Genomic DNA, 17,307 nt, shown 5'->3' with positions numbered 1-17,307 from the left:
GTATACTAGGAGGAATAATAGACAGCACAATAAATCAGTACAGATCCTCAAATGAAGTAAATATATAATACATAACTTTGCTTCATATTTACAGAATCCAGTTCATCAAAAGCAATCAATGATGATACAAGTGCTTTATATCTACAAGATTCATAACTGCAAACAATCACTGTTTAACATCTACACGCACCTTAAAGAGTATGTTGTCGATTATAAATATACGATCGTGCAAAATACAAGTAAAGCACCAACGCCAATGCACTGAGTCCAGACAAGAGCCAGTAAAAGTAATCAAGATGGGCCCGATTCAAGTTGTCAGCAAACCAGCCATCACGGCCGTTTTCACTGGAGACCTTTTGAATGGCAGAGATGAGAAAGCTGCTCAAGAAGCTGCCAACTCCAAAGATACTCAGATATAGAGCAAGACCTAAACTTTTTAGTTCACTAGGAACCTGATCATAGAAAAATTCTTGGAGACCAACCATAGCGAATACATCAGCCAGTCCCAACAATACATACTGCGGTACCAACCACCATATACTCATCGGGATGTATACATCAGGTGTATCCACAAGACCATAATCCTGAGCAGTTCTGAGTCGTTTTATCTCAACCAGAGCTGCTGATAGCATGGAAAAGACGGAGAAAAGTAGTCCAACTCCAATTCTTTGCAGCATTGTTATCCCTGAGGGTCTTCTAGTCAGGACTCTTGCTATTGGAACCAGAACGCGGTCATAAATGGGAATGAAAAGAAGTACCGGAAGGTAAATACAAGATTGTAGCGCTGCGGGAGGGATCTGAAAGTTTGACCCAATAGATCTGTTCATCGTAACTCCCTGCTTAGTAAATAATGTGGGTGACTGTGCAAACACAATGCCAAATACCAAACATGAAGCCCAAACAGGAGCCAGCCTCAGAATCGCCTTTGCCTGCTCAACTTCAGGAATGCTACATACTTTTTCATCTTCCTTTAAAGAATCAGGTGAAATCAGCGCTTTATTGAGAAAACTACAGGAAAGGAAGAACAATAAGAACTAAAAACTGCCATTATCAAATATTTGCACAAGGCATAGTTATCACAATGGAATAGAGCAAGCCATTTGACACAAAGAACTAGTGGTACATATTAGGTTAAATAGTATATTAAGTAGGAACAAATAATCCCATCCATATTATAGAGACAGAATTTAGTAGAAGTTATTTTCTTCATTCTATATGCAAGTTCGCAAAAGAAAACTTATTTTAATAAATATATGAAAAGATACAATTTTAATAAATATATGAAAAGATACAAAGGTGTCACCTGAAAAGAACTTTTCTACTCCTACCTGAATTGTTGAGAACCCTGATCGGGTAAGATTCCCCTTGCTTCCTCGTTAACCGATACTGCTGAAGAGGTAAGTCTACGGTTCCTAGTTGCTATGATAAATACTTTACCAATCCTCATAAACGGGCTTTTCTCATCACTATTGATGCTAAATCGATATGACATAGTTCCAAGCAAGTAGACCACCAGTGCCATACTCATGGCGATGCAGGGAATCCCAAAACCTAGACCCCAACTAAGGTTATCTTGTATATAACTTAGAATTGTGAGCGCCGCCAATGTACCGCTACATAAACCAAAATACCACCAATTGAAAAATGAACTTTTGGCTTTGCGCTCCTCCAAATCTCCTGCATCAAATTGGTCAGCTCCAAATGCCTGAACACATGGTTTATGTCCTCCCTGTGCTAGTGCAACAAGGTATAGAGAGGAAAAGAAGAGGATAACTTGGAACAACGGAGGGGGGCACGACAGAGAATTAGTTGCACTTTCACAGTTTGTAGAGCTGAAAGGAAAAACAGCTGAAAGGGTCAAGAATCCAAGACCCTGCAGTCCATCACAATCCAATACATCATAATTAGAACCTCATGGTATATACATTAATGAAAATTCATAAATATAATATAGACAGGTGCATCAAATATTGAGTACTGAGTATCATGCTGACACATAATCTTTGAGCGATCTGAATGCTTATAAAGTTTCTCGGAACTTTAAAAACTTAGTCACTTATTGGACAACCAGAAAGCATGTTGCCTTGTGCATTTCATGTTTAGGCTGGGAATGGGATTGCAAACAAAAGAAATCGGTTACAAAATTCAAATATCTTATCGCAGTAATAGTTGTGCAAAAGATATCAAGAAACTGTATTCTATTGGGGTAAACAAGTTTGTCCTACAATAGGTCTTATATTTGTACAAAAGAAAACAAGACACTAATTATATTGGGGTAAACAAGTTTGTTGACAGAAGGTCTTATAGTTGTGCAAAAGAAAACAAGACGCCGATCTCTAATGGGGTAATCAAGTTTTTACAGAAGGTGACAAGCAGAATAATCTGAATATTGTGAATCTTGCTTTATCTCCAAATTCTTTTTCTGATCTGGTAACAAGTGTAAGATTGATCTCATATATGACAGAAAATTGCATATAACTCTCGCTCCCCCCCCAAAGGCACAATGTTTGTATACATTGTACAAAATGGTTAAAGTGTACGACCTAACATTATTTGTATACAAAATGCTGTTTCTTCATGTACCTTAAACGCCATTATTTTGAAATATGCCAAATGTACAACAGTCATCTGCAGGTACAGCTGGGATAGCTAATTTAGAGCATGATCAGGCTCTAATTGCAGTTGGCTGGAAAAACAGTTGTATTCATGTAGAGTTGGTTAAAGTGAACGGTTGGTTAAAATGACCTACTTAAACACTGAATTTAGCAATCACCAAGCGGCTGAGCTCGTTGACTCATAGATTAACTATATATAGTCAATGAAACTATTGTAAAGTTAACCCTTTGCTATCTTTCATTTTCAAGAACAATCTAAGACACAAATGTATACTTACCTATGTTCATATAACAACACATATTTATTGCATATCTGAACCTTCCAAACTGTCAATTGTTTAATTTAACACCAACAGATTGCTTAAAAATGTATGCTAAGTTAGAATCCTACCATCTTCCTAGTATTACTTGTTACTTATTACCATATCACGATCACTTGCCTTACCAATAAATCACTTCATTTTATATCATTATGCAAATTTTCCACTACTTCGTATGTAATTACAACAAATCAAAAGATTTGAAACATATTTGTGATTCATGATAATAATAATAAGTAAACTAAATAGCGAAAGCATATCATACCAGAACATAGAGAAACGAAGCAACTATGATCGTCCGATAACGACCTAAATACGAATCAGCGATGAATGCTCCAAGCAACGGCGTGAGCATAGCAGCTCCAGACCAGGCATTCACATTAGCTGCCGCGGTCGCCGTGGACTGACCTAACTCTCCGGTAAGATAAGTAATCAAATTCAAACTAATTCCATAATAAGCAAACCTCTCAGCTACTTCAACACCTAAAATCAAATCATATGCACCATTAAATCAAATCAATCATATTTAAATAAACTACAAGTAACTTTGATGCACTATGAAGTTGTTACCTATGATGAAACCTGCAGATCTCCATCCGCCGGAACTCGACCGATTCACCGGCCGGTTTTTGTAGTCGACGGCGCCGTCAACGACGTCGTTTGACAGGAGTGGAGAGACAAGTGAAGAGGCGGTAGACATTTCTCCACCTCGATTTGCGTGAAATTATTAAGATGGAGTTTATGCGTTTTTTTATTGCCTTAACTATGGACTAATTGTGTGTTAATCGTTGTGGCGTTTGTGTGGGTTTTTGTATTAAGTGTGATTAAAGTAATATTGTTAGTTTGAATTATTCTTCTCACATGATGAAGAGATGCTGTGGTCTCAATTCGCAAATAATAGAGGTAGTGTAAGAAAGCGCGGTAAATAACTTATGAGGGGCCCTCTGTATAAATTATGACATTTGAAACGCGGTAAAAATGTGAAATCAGTTAAGAGTTAGGTTGTGACCGTTAGCCTGTTTTTCTACCTCTGCTTTAAAATCAATATTTTTAGAATATTTTTTTAATAATAAAAATATATGATTAATATTTTAATTCAGAAGAATAAAATTTAAAAATAATATTATTTGCTATGCAGTCAAAGGACATAGAATGTGTGTCAAAAAAGTCAAGCGACCTATATTTCAAAATAGAAGGAATACATCTCAATGTATAATAAATTTCATCTTCTATATTATTAAAAATGTTTATAAATATGAGTTTAATTACCACAGAAAGTTCAATAAAATAAATATTGATAGAAAATTATATGTAAAAAACTAGAAAAACATATTTATATAATATCAACATAAAAAGATAAAAAAAAATTATGACAAATACTCTAATGCCCAATATTTTTGTTCATTTCATAAAATTTGATATCATATATATATATGTATAATTACTTATAGAAGTTATTATTAAAATAAATTATTTACCCAGAATTCTTGTATTTTACGAAAAATCGGAAGCAAAACTGTAAAATTAAAATTTAGGACAAACCCTACTAGCAAACATTTTGTCCTTTTGCCAAGAGTGTGTGGTCCCGGAGAACTAATGAGCAAAATGGAGGCTGAAAGTGTACGTCTCAACTTTATTCACAAAACAAAAACAAGAAGCAATATATGTGGTGGGCATGCCACAATGTAATCATACAATTCTCTCCTTATTTTGGTAGAAAAAGGAAATGACTTACACCCGCCCTTTTATGACCCATTATAAATTACACTACTTTTGTTCCCAGCCACAAACCAACACTCTTCTTTTTCTGCGCTTTATCCTTTCACTTGTGACTCCTTTACGGTTCCTTTCCTTTTCGATTTTTCTGGTTATGTAAAACAAACGAATGGGTCTGCTGCGTTTCTGAATCATTACTGCCCTCCCCTCATCATATTCTATTGACGTTTGTGATTTCACCTATGCAGGTGGTTTGTGGTTTGTAAGAGAGATGTACTTGTACGTGTAGGTACTCAAAGATGAGTGAGATCTGGGACTCATTTTTCTGGCCGTGCTGTTTGTTTGGACGAATTATAATTTGGAAATTGTTACTTTATTTAATATAATTTTAAATTATTATTCCTTCTGTTTTCTAAATAATCATCCTTTGATTTTTTTTCACGTATTTCAATGCGCTTTGAAGAATTATTGGCAAATATTATTTTTCAATTTTTTTGTTTTGTCTGAAAATGTGAATCTTATATTTTTGAACAAAACAACAAAGTTTGAAAAATATTTTATTTATAAATACCCGACGAATACATTGAAATGCGTGGAAAAAATCAAATCAAAGGGTCGTCCTTTTGGGAGAGAGGCAATATATAATCTCATACATTTATATTTTTATCATTATCTTATTTCATTGCTATAAAAATATAATATCTTGTTATCTCGTAAAAATAATCTAAAAAATGACAGAAATATAATCTCTTGAATAAAAAAAAATTAATATAATGAAATTATAATTCTTTCAAATAAATGTGAAACATGATTTAATGATTAAATAATCAAGTTTGTGCTTAATTTCAGTAATTACGTGAGATTGTGCAGCTAAAAACATGTTCTCCCCCATTCTTAGGAGTAACAATTTCTAATAAAATATAACGAATTTAGGTGAATGGTTATGAACATAAATAGTGGGATATTATATTATGCTCATATGGGGATATTGGGACAAATCTTATAAAATCAGTCTCATGCTGAGATGTTGCGATAAACTTTGTGAAATCAGTCACTAGTTGATCCATACATTTGGTGTAAAGAGATGCATTGAAACCTGAAATTAAAACTTTTTCTTAAATAAATTAATAAAAACGAGCTTGCTTAAATATTGTGCATTGAAACCTGAAATTATAAAATATTTTACAAATTTAATCTAACTAATCATTTTTCACAAACACAGTCGGATGTAAAAACAATACAAATTTACTATGAAGTTTTACTTCTGCATGCTTCAGCTGTAAATGTCTCTGGTGTTTCTCGATGGAGGTTGGAGTCGAGTTCTTTTTTTGTCACAATCTATATTTACACGCGTATGAAATTTTAAATTAAAAATTAAAATTTTAAATTAAAATTGTTTTGCTTAAAAAAATTTAGTATCGAAGAATATGAAGATGTTTGCTGACAAATAAAATATTCATATAAGAAAATGAACCACCAGAACCTGAAAATTGAACAAAACTAATGTCAAAACAATAACTATAATAATAAATTTAATAAATAATAATTATTACTAAAAACTCTTTAGAACATATATAAAATAAAAAATTTAAATAATATGAAAAGGATCGGAGTCAAGTTTGATTGATTTATAAACGAGTTCATTTTGAATATGTCCGAATTAATTCGTATACGACCACCATCATACTAGTAGTGTTCAGTTCGATGATTCGATGATCTAAAATAAATTCGAATAATATTCTTATACGAATCAAATTATAATTTCTAAAAATCTCTTACTTAACTGATTAATTCTTATAAGTTTCTTTAACCTAGATATATATTAATTTATTAAAATTAAAATACTATATTGCTTTAAATATGAACAACTATAGAATTTATGATATAATTAATATATAACTGTTAATAGATAACTAATTTAATAATAGCAAAATATTAAATAATATTTTAATATTAAAATACATCTCATTTCATCCTGATAAATATTAAAATACATCTAAATTTTCTTTCAAAAAAATACATCTACTTTCTTTCCAATTAATTTCCGATTTACAATTATTCTGAAATATGTAACTCAACCTATTTGATCCGATTAACAATTTCTCTGACGACGTTAATGGTCCGTAAACAAATTTGATCACACTTGTATACATGTTTTGATTATATATATATATATATATATATATATATATATATATATATATATATATATATATATATATATATATATATTATTTTATTAATTAGACTATACTGTTTCGAATATGTTAGGCATATCTTATATCATTAGAGCATCTTCAACCCATTAAAACCCTTAGCTAAAATTCATTTAATAATACCATAAATAGAAGTTAAAGATAATGTGTGAAATTTGCTACACTCCAACCACACATAAGTCTTGTCTAAAAATATAGCCAACCAATTGATTTTGGCTATATTTGACCAACCACTCGTAGCAATATATGTAACAAGATATTTGCATCATTTATTACCATATGATAATATACATTCTATTTATAACAACTTGAAAGAATAATAACTCATTATTTCTCAAATATAGCCAGCCAATATAGCCAGTACCTTCGAAGCAAAATAGTTTACAGTTTCGACAAATTTTACATAATGTCTTCCAGGTCCAATTTAGCCAATCACTTTTATAACAACTTGAAAGAATAATAACTCATAGTTTCTGAAATATAGCCAACCAATATAACCAGTACCATCAAAGCAAAATGATTTACAGTTTCGACAAATTTTACATAATGTTTTCCAGGTTCAATTTAGCCAACCACTTTTAGTCAATATCATTGGAGATGCTTTTATAAAAATTTGCGTAGATGATTCATTAATAAAAAAGTATATGCCACAATTTAATAATATATATTTTATAATTAGTATATTGATTCTGGAGCAATAATTTAAGAAAAAAAATATATGATTAATATCTATGACGAGAAGTCTGTTGAGTCGTATTTGTTTACGAAATTTTGCGAATTTGCTCGCAGGAGAGCTGATGAGTTCATATTCAATTTTGGAATCACATATTCTAAATGAATCGAGTTTAAATATATTATTTTACTCAATTGAAATTGAGCTTGAATTTGAGGCAATATACTAGAGTGAGCTCTTTAGGGTTCATTTACATCGTGACTTCTATACGCAAATAGTTACACCTCCGTCTCTTTTTATATGTAATTTTCAAAATAAACAGTGTCTCTATTTACATGTTTTTTTACATTTTCAAAACAAATTTAATGATAATTTTTCAAATCTATCCATCATTTTTATTTTCAAGACTTGACCTATTGAGACTTAGTTGAATTCACGTGTTCAAGACATTAATTAGGGGTATTCCATCATTTTCAAAATATTAGTTAAAGTTATTTAAAGATATGATCGATTTTTTCTTGATATAAGTTTTTTTTTATAAAATGAACATGTAATATGGATTGAGGGAATATATTTTGAATATATAAATTTTCTCGTTTGCCTAATACATTAATTTTGCATGAATTCAATCGACTCTGTCATACAATTTATTCCACTAATATCATCGATCAAACATATTTAATAAAATATTTGTATTATAAAAATATTGTTACGCAACAAATCCTATGACAATCACATGGTTGTTACTGGTTACGTGTGATACCACATGCTCTGAAATATTTAATAAATCTGTCCGTTGACAAAATCGAAACAATAATACGTCAAATATCCATGCTTAAATATTCTGTGGCTCGAAGAAAGATGTACATGCATGCTCAGCTATAGTCATTTTTTCTTTGTCATATCTCAGCTATCGTCATTTAAATATACACTCTCATCCGATTTTAGTAGTCCTTAAAAAATTAATTTATACAAAAATATTAATGAAATTATTATTTCAAATTGTATTCTTATTTATTATATCAATATCATATGCAGGTAATATTTGACAACAATTAGTTTACAAATATCATCAAAATATATAAACTATAAATTAATGCATCTCAAAAACTATATAATCATTGAGTCAAATACATATTATAAATAAAAGATATAATAATTATGTAAGAACACTCAATTTCAACAGGTATTCTCGTCATCTATATTTATAACCAGCGTCCTCAAATAAATTATATTTGGCTTAGAGCTTGAATTATTTAAAAACACGTTCTATTTATAATAATTTAAAATACGAATTATATATATTTTTAAAATATATCAATTAATATAACAAATATTATTAAAATATAATATAATTTAACAAATTTTACATCTATAACCAACACTATGCAAATTATAGTTAAGAGATTCTAGGTTCACTCTAATGGTGTTATGTATAATTATATTATCTAAAATTATACATAATACCTTTAGAGGTTTTATAAATGTAGCTATCCCAATTTTAGTTATCTATATTTTTTTGCTAAGGGGTAATGATTGGAGACTAAATTTTTTACCTATTATGCCACATAGATGCCATGTAGGTGTCACATAAACACTTTTACCTAAGAGGTCTAATGCCTTGGAGTTGCTTTTAAAGCTGTAATGAAAATGCTTAAATTTCTGAAAAACAATTTAAAGAAATAAAAAACAGAAAACAAAAATGAGCAGTAGATTGTGTTAGGCAAAAGCTATACATACAGATAATGTAAGTAGATGTATGTTTCTATTTATAGTAAATTGGATTCCCACTGCCCCCAACAAAAAGTGTCTGAAATTAAAGCCCCGCAGCAGAAATCTAGACAAAATACACACACTCTCACACACTTTCATTATGCAACCGACAGGCAACTCGGCTAACTCAGGACTGAGTCGCGGACTCGCCCGCTTCCGCTCAGCTCCGGCCACATGGCTCGAAGCTCTTCTCGAATCCGAAGAAGAGCCCGAAGAAGAAGAAGACGCCAAGGAGAGCATCTTCCATCCCTCGCCGGCGAAGCCGCCGCCGCCGGCCACTCACTACTTCTCCCCGCCGGAGACTATGGCCAAACCTGGATTTCTAGATCCGGAGCTTCTCCGATCGTCGCCGTTTCTCCGGCAGAACAGCTCGCCGGCGGAGTTTCTCGGCCAGATTAGTCCGGCCGGTGGCTCCGATGCGTACTTCTCGAATTTTGGAGTTCCGGCGAATTATGACTCGCTTTCGTCGACTAAACGGCCTCGAGAGGTAGATTATTAGATGTTATGAAAATCATTACTTACAAGATTTGTGTGTGTTTTGTTAATGATTTGTAGTTAGTGTGTTTTGTTATATAGTCTTCATCCACTTGTATTATTATTTAGTTTTTGCAGGAGAAAAGTGTCTACAGTTCAGTTTCATATATTAAAATAATATTGCTACTAGTTCAATTAAATCTTATATGTAGATTTATGAATTGATTTAATTCTTATATTTCTTAGTACATGAATCTCGATTTATGACTGGTGTGTTACTACTGGTCTTGTCGATTTTGCAGGGAATTCGATACTTGAATTTGTTTAATATGTATGTCTGTGTTGATCTGAATGAGCTTTGTGTGTGGTGTAGAAAGGGGAAAAGAGTGGGGAGTTCAATGGTGTTGATGCTGATATGCAGAAGCTTTTCGAAGATTCGGTTCCTTGTAGAATTCGGGCAAAGCGAGGCTGTGCTACTCATCCTCGCAGTATAGCCGAGAGGGTATATGAAAACACTCTCTGGTAGATTTTTATTTTACTAACTGTTTTGATGGATCATACTATTGATTTTTCTTAACCTCTTAGCTACATATAAATTTAATTATTAAATTGGTGTTTTTTAATTATTTTTGGAGAATCTATCATGGTGTTTGAATAATAGGCTACTAATTCGAGAAGTTTTTGTGTACTTTTGTCTTAGCAACTAGTATGACTGGCGAGCATGTTGTTTACCTTTGTGTTTAATGTTGAGGATATGTCATGTTATTAATAGCTTGATAACATATTTAGGTTCGGAGGACGCGAATAAGTGACCGTATACGAAAACTTCAAGAACTTGTGCCAAATATGGATAAGGTACGTAATACAGTTAATCTGCCTATCTCTTATCCATATTACTAATCTCTCTGATCTCTACGATATAATAATTTTATTAATATATCTTATACTCAACCCCAGTAGGAAATTAATTAGCTGTGACTTGTGACAACGACAAGATAAACCCTTAAGAATTAGTCTCAGAGATTCTTCCTTTGGATCACTATTTCTGCTTTAGTAAATTGTTCTTAAAGTAAATGTATACATGTAGACAGAAGCAAAGGAAGAGTCTCCAGTAAAGTTGAAACATCTTGTATTTATAGATGAGACTGACATAGAAGAGATCACTGGGATGTAATAATTTTCATTTAAATGGGTCAAAAATATATATATATATTTCATATAGGGCTGACACAGCCGGGTGAGATATTTTATATTCACTTTCTTGTAAATGAATATGTTTGCGTGGAAAAGAATCACAATAAACTTTGCCTTTCTATAATATCATAGCCACCTGTAGTTACCTCGTACTATATTCCTGTTGCTTTGAATTTGAGTCCTGCAATTGACTACTGAACTACCTTTTGAGATTTGAAAAGTTTTATGTAGCCTATGTATTGTTTACAAGCTGAAGCCAGTGTGTTGGCATCTTAATCTGGCAGTATTGCGTCTGTTCCAACGTTAACATTACATTTTTTTGTCACGGAGTCTACATAGGGCATAATTTGTTTTATGGTGTCAATGAAACATAACTTTAGGTACATAAATTTTTTCGCGTGAAAATATTGAAAGAACCTATATTCCGTGCTAAATGGTTTATAATCTTGTCACTCGTGTCGTATATACTGGGGAATAAAGATGTGTGAGATGGAGAGACTCAGTTTTAGACAGAAAGAAACAAGATAAAGAAATTTAAAGAATACATTAATTTTTTTTGCATCTAGTTAAACATTTTTCTTAACTTAAGACCTGCCAATCTCGTAGTTTAATCTCATACAATGAAAGATCCCTGAGAAACAGACTATACAGACAATTTTGATTCTGGAATTATATCAAATTTCCTGTTATGATATTATATAGCTTTAGTTACTCACTTCATCACTTGTTCATACTTCATTCATGCAGCAAACAAATACTGCAGATATGTTGGACGAGGCAGTAGAGTATGTCAAGCTTCTACAAAAGCAGATCCAGGTATGTCTTGCCTCTTATCCTCTATGCATAATGTTCGGAAAAGAAAGTGAACTTCTAAGATCAATATCAAGCCTTTTGTCATTTGATCTAAATATGCACTTCCATTTCCTCCTCACACGAGAATATTGTTGGCATGAGTATGTTCACAGGAGTTATTACTTATTAGGAACAAGGGAAGTCTTGTAGCTTTATTGTGTATTAAATTTGAGGTAAGCTCAATATCTAAGACCGGAACATCTAACATATGCAGGAACTCAAGGACCATCAAAAGACATGCATATGTGCACAGAAATATTAGAAGCAACAGAGTTCCTCCAGAACGCGCTTTCCACTTTTTTGGCTGTCTTATTTACATGCAAATTTCGACTCTTGTACCAGAATATGTGCTCGCCTTGTACCAAAATATGTGCTGGCCGCTGGAGTTGCCAATTTGCAGGGGAACTGTAAGTTGGTTAAGTTTTATCAGTGATCCGCAATCAGCCTCTGTATTATGTTTGACAATTATGGTTATAAATGTAGCTCAACTACTGCTGTACAGCACTGTTAAAGATATTTCCGTGCTTGAAAAATATGTGCTTGCGACTCTGCATAATAGTGTTACAATGTAGCGGTACACACCACATATGGCAAACACTGAACTTAAAACTACATGTTAGGTTCAGATTTCAGAAGCACTCTGCAGTCTGAAGAGTTACCTTTTAATACTCCTCCATACCAAAATTATATTACACGGAATTTAAAGTCAACAAAAGAATATCTTCACTATATTTTGTTTTGGGTGCTGAGCCCTGGCGCCGGCTTAACCGACATTTGGTTTCTGGGTCGTTGGATGTATATGCAGCGGACCGTTGCATCCAACGGCTGTTTAGCGCTTTTTAACCGTTAGACGGGGCTTGTCTAGCGTTTTTTAACCGGCAGACGTAAAAGAATTACCCCGTCCAGTGGTTAAAAAGCGCTAGATGTACTAAAATTTGGGCCGCTGGATATTCATCCAACGGTCCATAAACAAACAGCGTCCTTGGCAATCGACTGTCTGGACCCTTTTGTTTTTGTGTTAAAATTTATAATTTATATTTTTATTGGGAAAAAAGTTAGAAATGAATATTTATTGCAAGAGCGACAAATTTGTAATTACAGTCCAGGTTAGTTTATTTTCACGATAGTACACACAAGGACATGCATATGTTTTAGAATATCATTCAGAATGATAAAAAAGAAAGAGATAATAAATTTAAAATTAGAATCTTAAGTCACATCAACACAAAATATTTAAATATTATTATGTATACATATATTTATATATGTAGTCTAAAATTGGAAAATAAATTTAAATATTTTACCCTAATTATTAATAAAAATTGGATTTTATATCAAATTGCCAATCGAACTCAGCAAAATACATCAAGTAGCTACTTGATCATCACGACGACTCATTTAAATCTCACTAAAATATTATTATAATCATTTTGTTATCTTTCTTTTTTTTCCAGACCCATGGATTAGCTGTTATTGGTTTGTACAATGCATCATATTCCACACTTCCAAGAAGTTACATTTGACATAGTTTGATAAGTTTGAGATAAATTGATAAGTCCGAGTTGGAATATGAGTGTTTTTCTTTGATTGAATTCTCAAGTTAGAAGTTACATTTGAGATAGTTTGATAAGTTTGAGATAAATTGATAAGTCCGAGTTGGAATATCAGTGTTTTCTTTGATTGAAATCTCAAGTTAACTAACGAAATTCTGTTATCACATCACCACTGTCGTCAATTTTTTGAAAAATTAACAGAATGATATAAATAATATTTTATTTTAACGGTTTAAATAAGTCGTCGTGGAGATTGAGTAGCTATATGATATATTTTGTTGAGTTTACTGGGGCAATCTGATATAAAATCCAATAAAAATTATATTTAGCTCGTATAAATTTAATAGATACGAGACGAAATACAACGATAGATTTATTTTTTATAAAAGGATAAATAATAATATTCTATTATGAATTATATACTTTAGATATATAAAATTTCAACTTTATATTATTATATTCCTTTTATTTAAAAAAATTTTGATACTTTTAAAATAGAATAAACTATATTATAATACAATTTTAATACTAATTGATATGTTAATAATTTGTTATTTACGCTAAATCAATTTATTTATAATATAATCATTTACAAGAATTTTGTTGAAGTGTTTACAATTCGCCAAACACACCCACAACACAGTCAGCTTACACAATACCTACTCAATGGCCGCGCGTCTCTCTCTCACCTCATCTCCGTCGTCAATAACGGCAGCTCACGGCGGCACCTGTCACCTGGTCTCCCCTATCACCACAGCCAGAGTTTCTATTCCTTCTCCTCTCATCTCTCATCCCGTCCTGAACCGCGTAATCTCTCTCTCCCCCTCCCCCTCTCCCTCTCCCCCCTCTCTCTGTGTGTCATATCAATATCGTCTTATATATGTATTAAACTATAAATATATCCAATTGACGATATCATACGTATGCTCTCAATTAACTAATATTTTCACTTGACAGATAAAATTGATAAACTGCTAGAGTATTTTTTTTAATAATAGAAACAGTTTATAATCTCAGTCTCATTTTAGTATTCTACTGTATAAGGTGGGTATTTGAGCATATGCTTACATTTATGTTTGTTAAGCAGAACTACAGCAGCACGGTGAGCTCACCCAAATACTTTGCTTTGCATATCGATCAACTGAAGAGTGCGAGAGAGGATATCAACGAGCTACTCAAATCTCATCCTATTTTGGTAGCTTATTTACCAACTCTTAAATTCTAAATTGCGGTGTCAATTTGATTGTTGCGTTTTACGACTACTTAAAAAATTGATTCTATTTTATTTTTTGCATTAGAAAAGTAACTGTAATATTTTGGTTCACTCATAATTGTGCGGTTTCTGTATCTGCTGTAGTATTATGAAGTCGATAGATTTGATAATTCGTTCTTCTTAAGTTTAAAGTTTGCCGTTAATATAAAAACAGTGAATACTGGACTAGGTTATATCTTTATATAAACTACACTAGGAACATATACTTGATAAGCATTACAGTTATATAATAATTGATTTCATGTTGCCTTGCTAGGTGCATTTTAGCTGGTGTACTTTATCGATATTTGTTCCTTCGTTGGTCATAATTGTGGTTTATAAAACCTTTGAACCCCAATTTCCTGTACATCTTAAATCTAAAAAGTAAGAGTGAACTCCTTCAATTGCCGTCGATGCAATTTTTTCACTATGTAAAGACTTCAAGTTCCTTCATGTTGAATCACTTTCTAATTGTTGTTTCGTGTGGGGTATTTCTTTTATATCTTATTTCCTTCATATATTTCCTGTTTCAAAATTACAGTTTGGCCGTGGAAGAGGTAGGCGGAGCAAGTCCATAACCTTCCTATGCACTGACCAGAGACAGGCTCAAAATCAGCCAACTGGTAAATGGCGGGTGCATCGTCAAAATGTAGATCTTCCCCCAATCCAGCCCAAGAAAAAGAAGAAACCTTATCCAATCCCTCTGAAACAGATCACACAGGCTGCAAGGGCTGATAAAAAGCTTGCACAGATGGGAGTGGAGAAGCCGCTTTTACCACCTAAAAATGGACTACTCGTCCCTAAATTAGTTCCAGTTGCTCATGATGTATTAGATGCTTGGAAAATTGTAATACAAGGGGTTTCACAGCTACTGCATGTTATTCCTGTCCATGCTTGCAGGTTGTGTTTCACTCTTTGCTTGTTATTTTGTTTAAGTGTATGATGCATTATATGTATATAATGGAAAATAACATGCAGCAATTCCTTAACAGCGAGTGCTCTGAAGTTTACGTGGGCCAAGCTGCTCACTACATCCAGGATTGTCAGGGCGCAACTAGCGCAAAGCGCCGAAACTTCCACTCATGGGTGAAGGGTTCCATCAATGATGTGCTTATTCCTATAGATTCATACCATCTTTTTGATCCATTTGGCCCGCGAGTTATTCATGAAACTCGGTTTGCCTATGACAGAATTCCAGCTCTTGTGGAGCTATGCATCCAAGCTGGTGTTGATATACCAGGATATCCTTCAAGGAGGAGGACTGTACCTATTAGAATGCTTGGGAAAAAAGTGATTGAGCGAGGGGGATCTGTCGAGCCCCCTGAACAGCAGTGCTCACCGGATGCAGCATCAATGCTGGAATTTGACACATATCGTACTCATGAGCGGTTCTCCTCTCCGTTAGAGTTGGAAGTGCCTGGGATAGCACAAAAAACTATTGAAGCATATGAGAGGGTGAAAATAGGATTGAAGAAGCTAATGAAAAAATACACGGTGAAGGCTTGTGGATATTGTTCAGAAGTTCATGTCGGGCCGTGGGGTCATAATGCCAAGCTTTGTGGGGAATTTAAGCATCAGTGGAGGGATGGAAAGCATGGTTGGCAGGATGCAATTGTTGATGAAGTGCTCCCACCAAATTATGTATGGCACGTCGAAGATCCTAAGGGACCTCCATTGAGGACTGCCCTTAAAAGATTTTATGGCAAGGCTCCTGCGGTTGTTGAGCTATGCTTGCAGGCAGGTGCTCAAATTCCGGCCAAGTACAAACCAATGATGAGGGTTGACATTGTTGTCCCAGATAAAGAGGAGACCCACCTAGCTGCCTGATAGACCTATAAAGATTGATAAGTTTCATTCAGAAAAGCATTCCAAAGATAGATTTTTACCTGTAAGTCTATGTAAAATTTTAATTGCGAGTAAACTAATTAATAGCATGTAAGTAAGCGTTATAATACATATAGATTACTTATGGAATCAAAACCTTTTTGAGATCGACTTTTGTGGTAGTTTGGTATGGCCAATTATTGTATGACCGTTAGATCCTGTATAGCAAATAGATGAGAACCATTAGAAATAATACTGATTTTTTTATATAATAAGTTTTCAGGTTTGGATCCTTTTAACAACATAACAAAGTTAACACGTTAATATTCAATTGAAGGTTATGGGCATAAGACTTCACGATATTAGGAGAGTTTGGGATTCTTTGTGAATGTGGAAATATTCCGTTGAGCTTGCTTGAATCCAAATGAAGTGCAGTTCGCACCAGTTGTTCAATTATGCTGGTCCTGCTTTATAATGTTATTTAAGTTGTTTTGAATCTAGGTTGGTGGCTGAATATTTTTATATTATTTGAGTACATGGATTTGGTTATATGAATATCTGATCTTCTTAAATTTGTTAAGAGGATGTAGTGTGGTGTGATGCATTTGTTATACTAGTTTTATTTTGGTGCTCTGGTCTGGTTTTGCTTTGTGGAATCTCCATAATCAATGTGTTACTCTGCATCTTTTATAAATAATCTTTTGGGGAGATTTAAAATATGATTTGGTTTGGATTTCATCTGGTTTGCTGAGGAAATGAGGAGTTATTTTAAATATATTGAATCTGATACGCGTTGTCTGGTATCTTTTATTATGGAGACTAGTGTTGTAGAGTTTTTTCTAGGC

The 17,307-nt window shown here is 33.1% G+C and overlaps 3 protein-coding genes across 4 annotated transcripts; 2 read left to right on the top strand and 1 right to left on the bottom strand.

The window, feature by feature from the left end:
- Positions 1 to 47: 47 nt before the first annotated feature.
- On the bottom strand, positions 48 to 3,796 carry LOC108201729 (protein NRT1/ PTR FAMILY 5.10). Its single transcript, XM_017370018.2, has 4 exons — positions 3,506 to 3,796; positions 3,201 to 3,418; positions 1,329 to 1,873; positions 48 to 1,008 (listed from the first exon to the last, which is right to left on the bottom strand). Exons 1-4 carry the CDS (start codon positions 3,633 to 3,635, stop codon positions 192 to 194), a joined length of 1,710 nt encoding a protein of 569 aa, XP_017225507.1. The 5' UTR covers positions 3,636 to 3,796; the 3' UTR covers positions 48 to 191.
- Positions 3,797 to 9,254: 5,458 nt separating this feature from the next.
- LOC108206579 (transcription factor bHLH80) lies at positions 9,255 to 12,382 on the top strand. Its single transcript, XM_017376925.2, has 5 exons — positions 9,255 to 9,800; positions 10,161 to 10,289; positions 10,577 to 10,642; positions 11,729 to 11,797; positions 12,048 to 12,382. Exons 1-5 carry the CDS (start codon positions 9,300 to 9,302, stop codon positions 12,093 to 12,095), a joined length of 813 nt encoding a protein of 270 aa, XP_017232414.1. The 5' UTR covers positions 9,255 to 9,299; the 3' UTR covers positions 12,096 to 12,382.
- A 1,606-nt stretch (positions 12,383 to 13,988) lies between these two features.
- Positions 13,989 to 16,644, top strand: LOC108204545 (APO protein 1, chloroplastic). 2 transcript variants are annotated; one of them, XM_017374043.2, is made up of 4 exons: positions 13,990 to 14,193; positions 14,474 to 14,581; positions 15,180 to 15,538; positions 15,631 to 16,644. In XM_017374043.2, the coding sequence occupies exons 1-4, from the start codon at positions 14,053 to 14,055 to the stop codon at positions 16,463 to 16,465; spliced, it is 1,443 nt and encodes a 480-aa protein (XP_017229532.1). In that variant the 5' UTR covers positions 13,990 to 14,052; the 3' UTR covers positions 16,466 to 16,644. The 2 variants fall into 2 exon arrangements, with proteins under 2 accessions (XP_063941745.1, XP_017229532.1); XM_064085675.1 differs by lacking the exon at positions 14,474 to 14,581 and having other exon boundaries at positions 13,989 to 14,193.
- The last annotated feature ends 663 nt before the right edge of the window (positions 16,645 to 17,307 follow it).

Source organism: Daucus carota, chromosome 1, assembly GCF_001625215.2.
Source record: "Daucus carota subsp. sativus chromosome 1, DH1 v3.0, whole genome shotgun sequence".
NCBI lineage: Eukaryota > Viridiplantae > Streptophyta > Magnoliopsida > Apiales > Apiaceae > Daucus > Daucus carota.
Note: the sequence above shows the minus strand (reverse complement) of the source record. Positions and strands in the feature narration are given on the sequence as shown.

Excerpts from the sequence above, each read along its gene's own strand:
- LOC108201729 (XM_017370018.2), bottom strand. The coding sequence starts at position 3,635 with ATGTCTACCGCCTCTTCACTTGTCTCTCCACTCCTGTCAAACGACGTC. Across the intron at positions 1,874-3,200 it reads CTTCGTTTCTCTATGTTCTG|GGTCTTGGATTCTTGACCCT; the intron begins GTATGATATGCT and ends GATGGACTGCAG. Across the intron at positions 1,009-1,328 it reads CAGGGTTCTCAACAATTCAG|TTTTCTCAATAAAGCGCTGA; the intron begins GTAGGAGTAGAA and ends CCTTTCCTGTAG.
- LOC108206579 (XM_017376925.2), top strand. The coding sequence starts at position 9,300 with ATGTTTCTATTTATAGTAAATTGGATTCCCACTGCCCCCAACAAAAAG. Across the intron at positions 10,290-10,576 it reads CTCGCAGTATAGCCGAGAGG|GTTCGGAGGACGCGAATAAG; the intron begins GTATATGAAAAC and ends TAACATATTTAG. Across the intron at positions 11,798-12,047 it reads TTCTACAAAAGCAGATCCAG|GAACTCAAGGACCATCAAAA; the intron begins GTATGTCTTGCC and ends TAACATATGCAG.
- LOC108204545 (XM_017374043.2), top strand. The coding sequence starts at position 14,053 with ATGGCCGCGCGTCTCTCTCTCACCTCATCTCCGTCGTCAATAACGGCA. Across the intron at positions 14,582-15,179 it reads TCAAATCTCATCCTATTTTG|TTTGGCCGTGGAAGAGGTAG; the intron begins GTAGCTTATTTA and ends TCAAAATTACAG. Across the intron at positions 15,539-15,630 it reads ATTCCTGTCCATGCTTGCAG|CGAGTGCTCTGAAGTTTACG; the intron begins GTTGTGTTTCAC and ends ATTCCTTAACAG.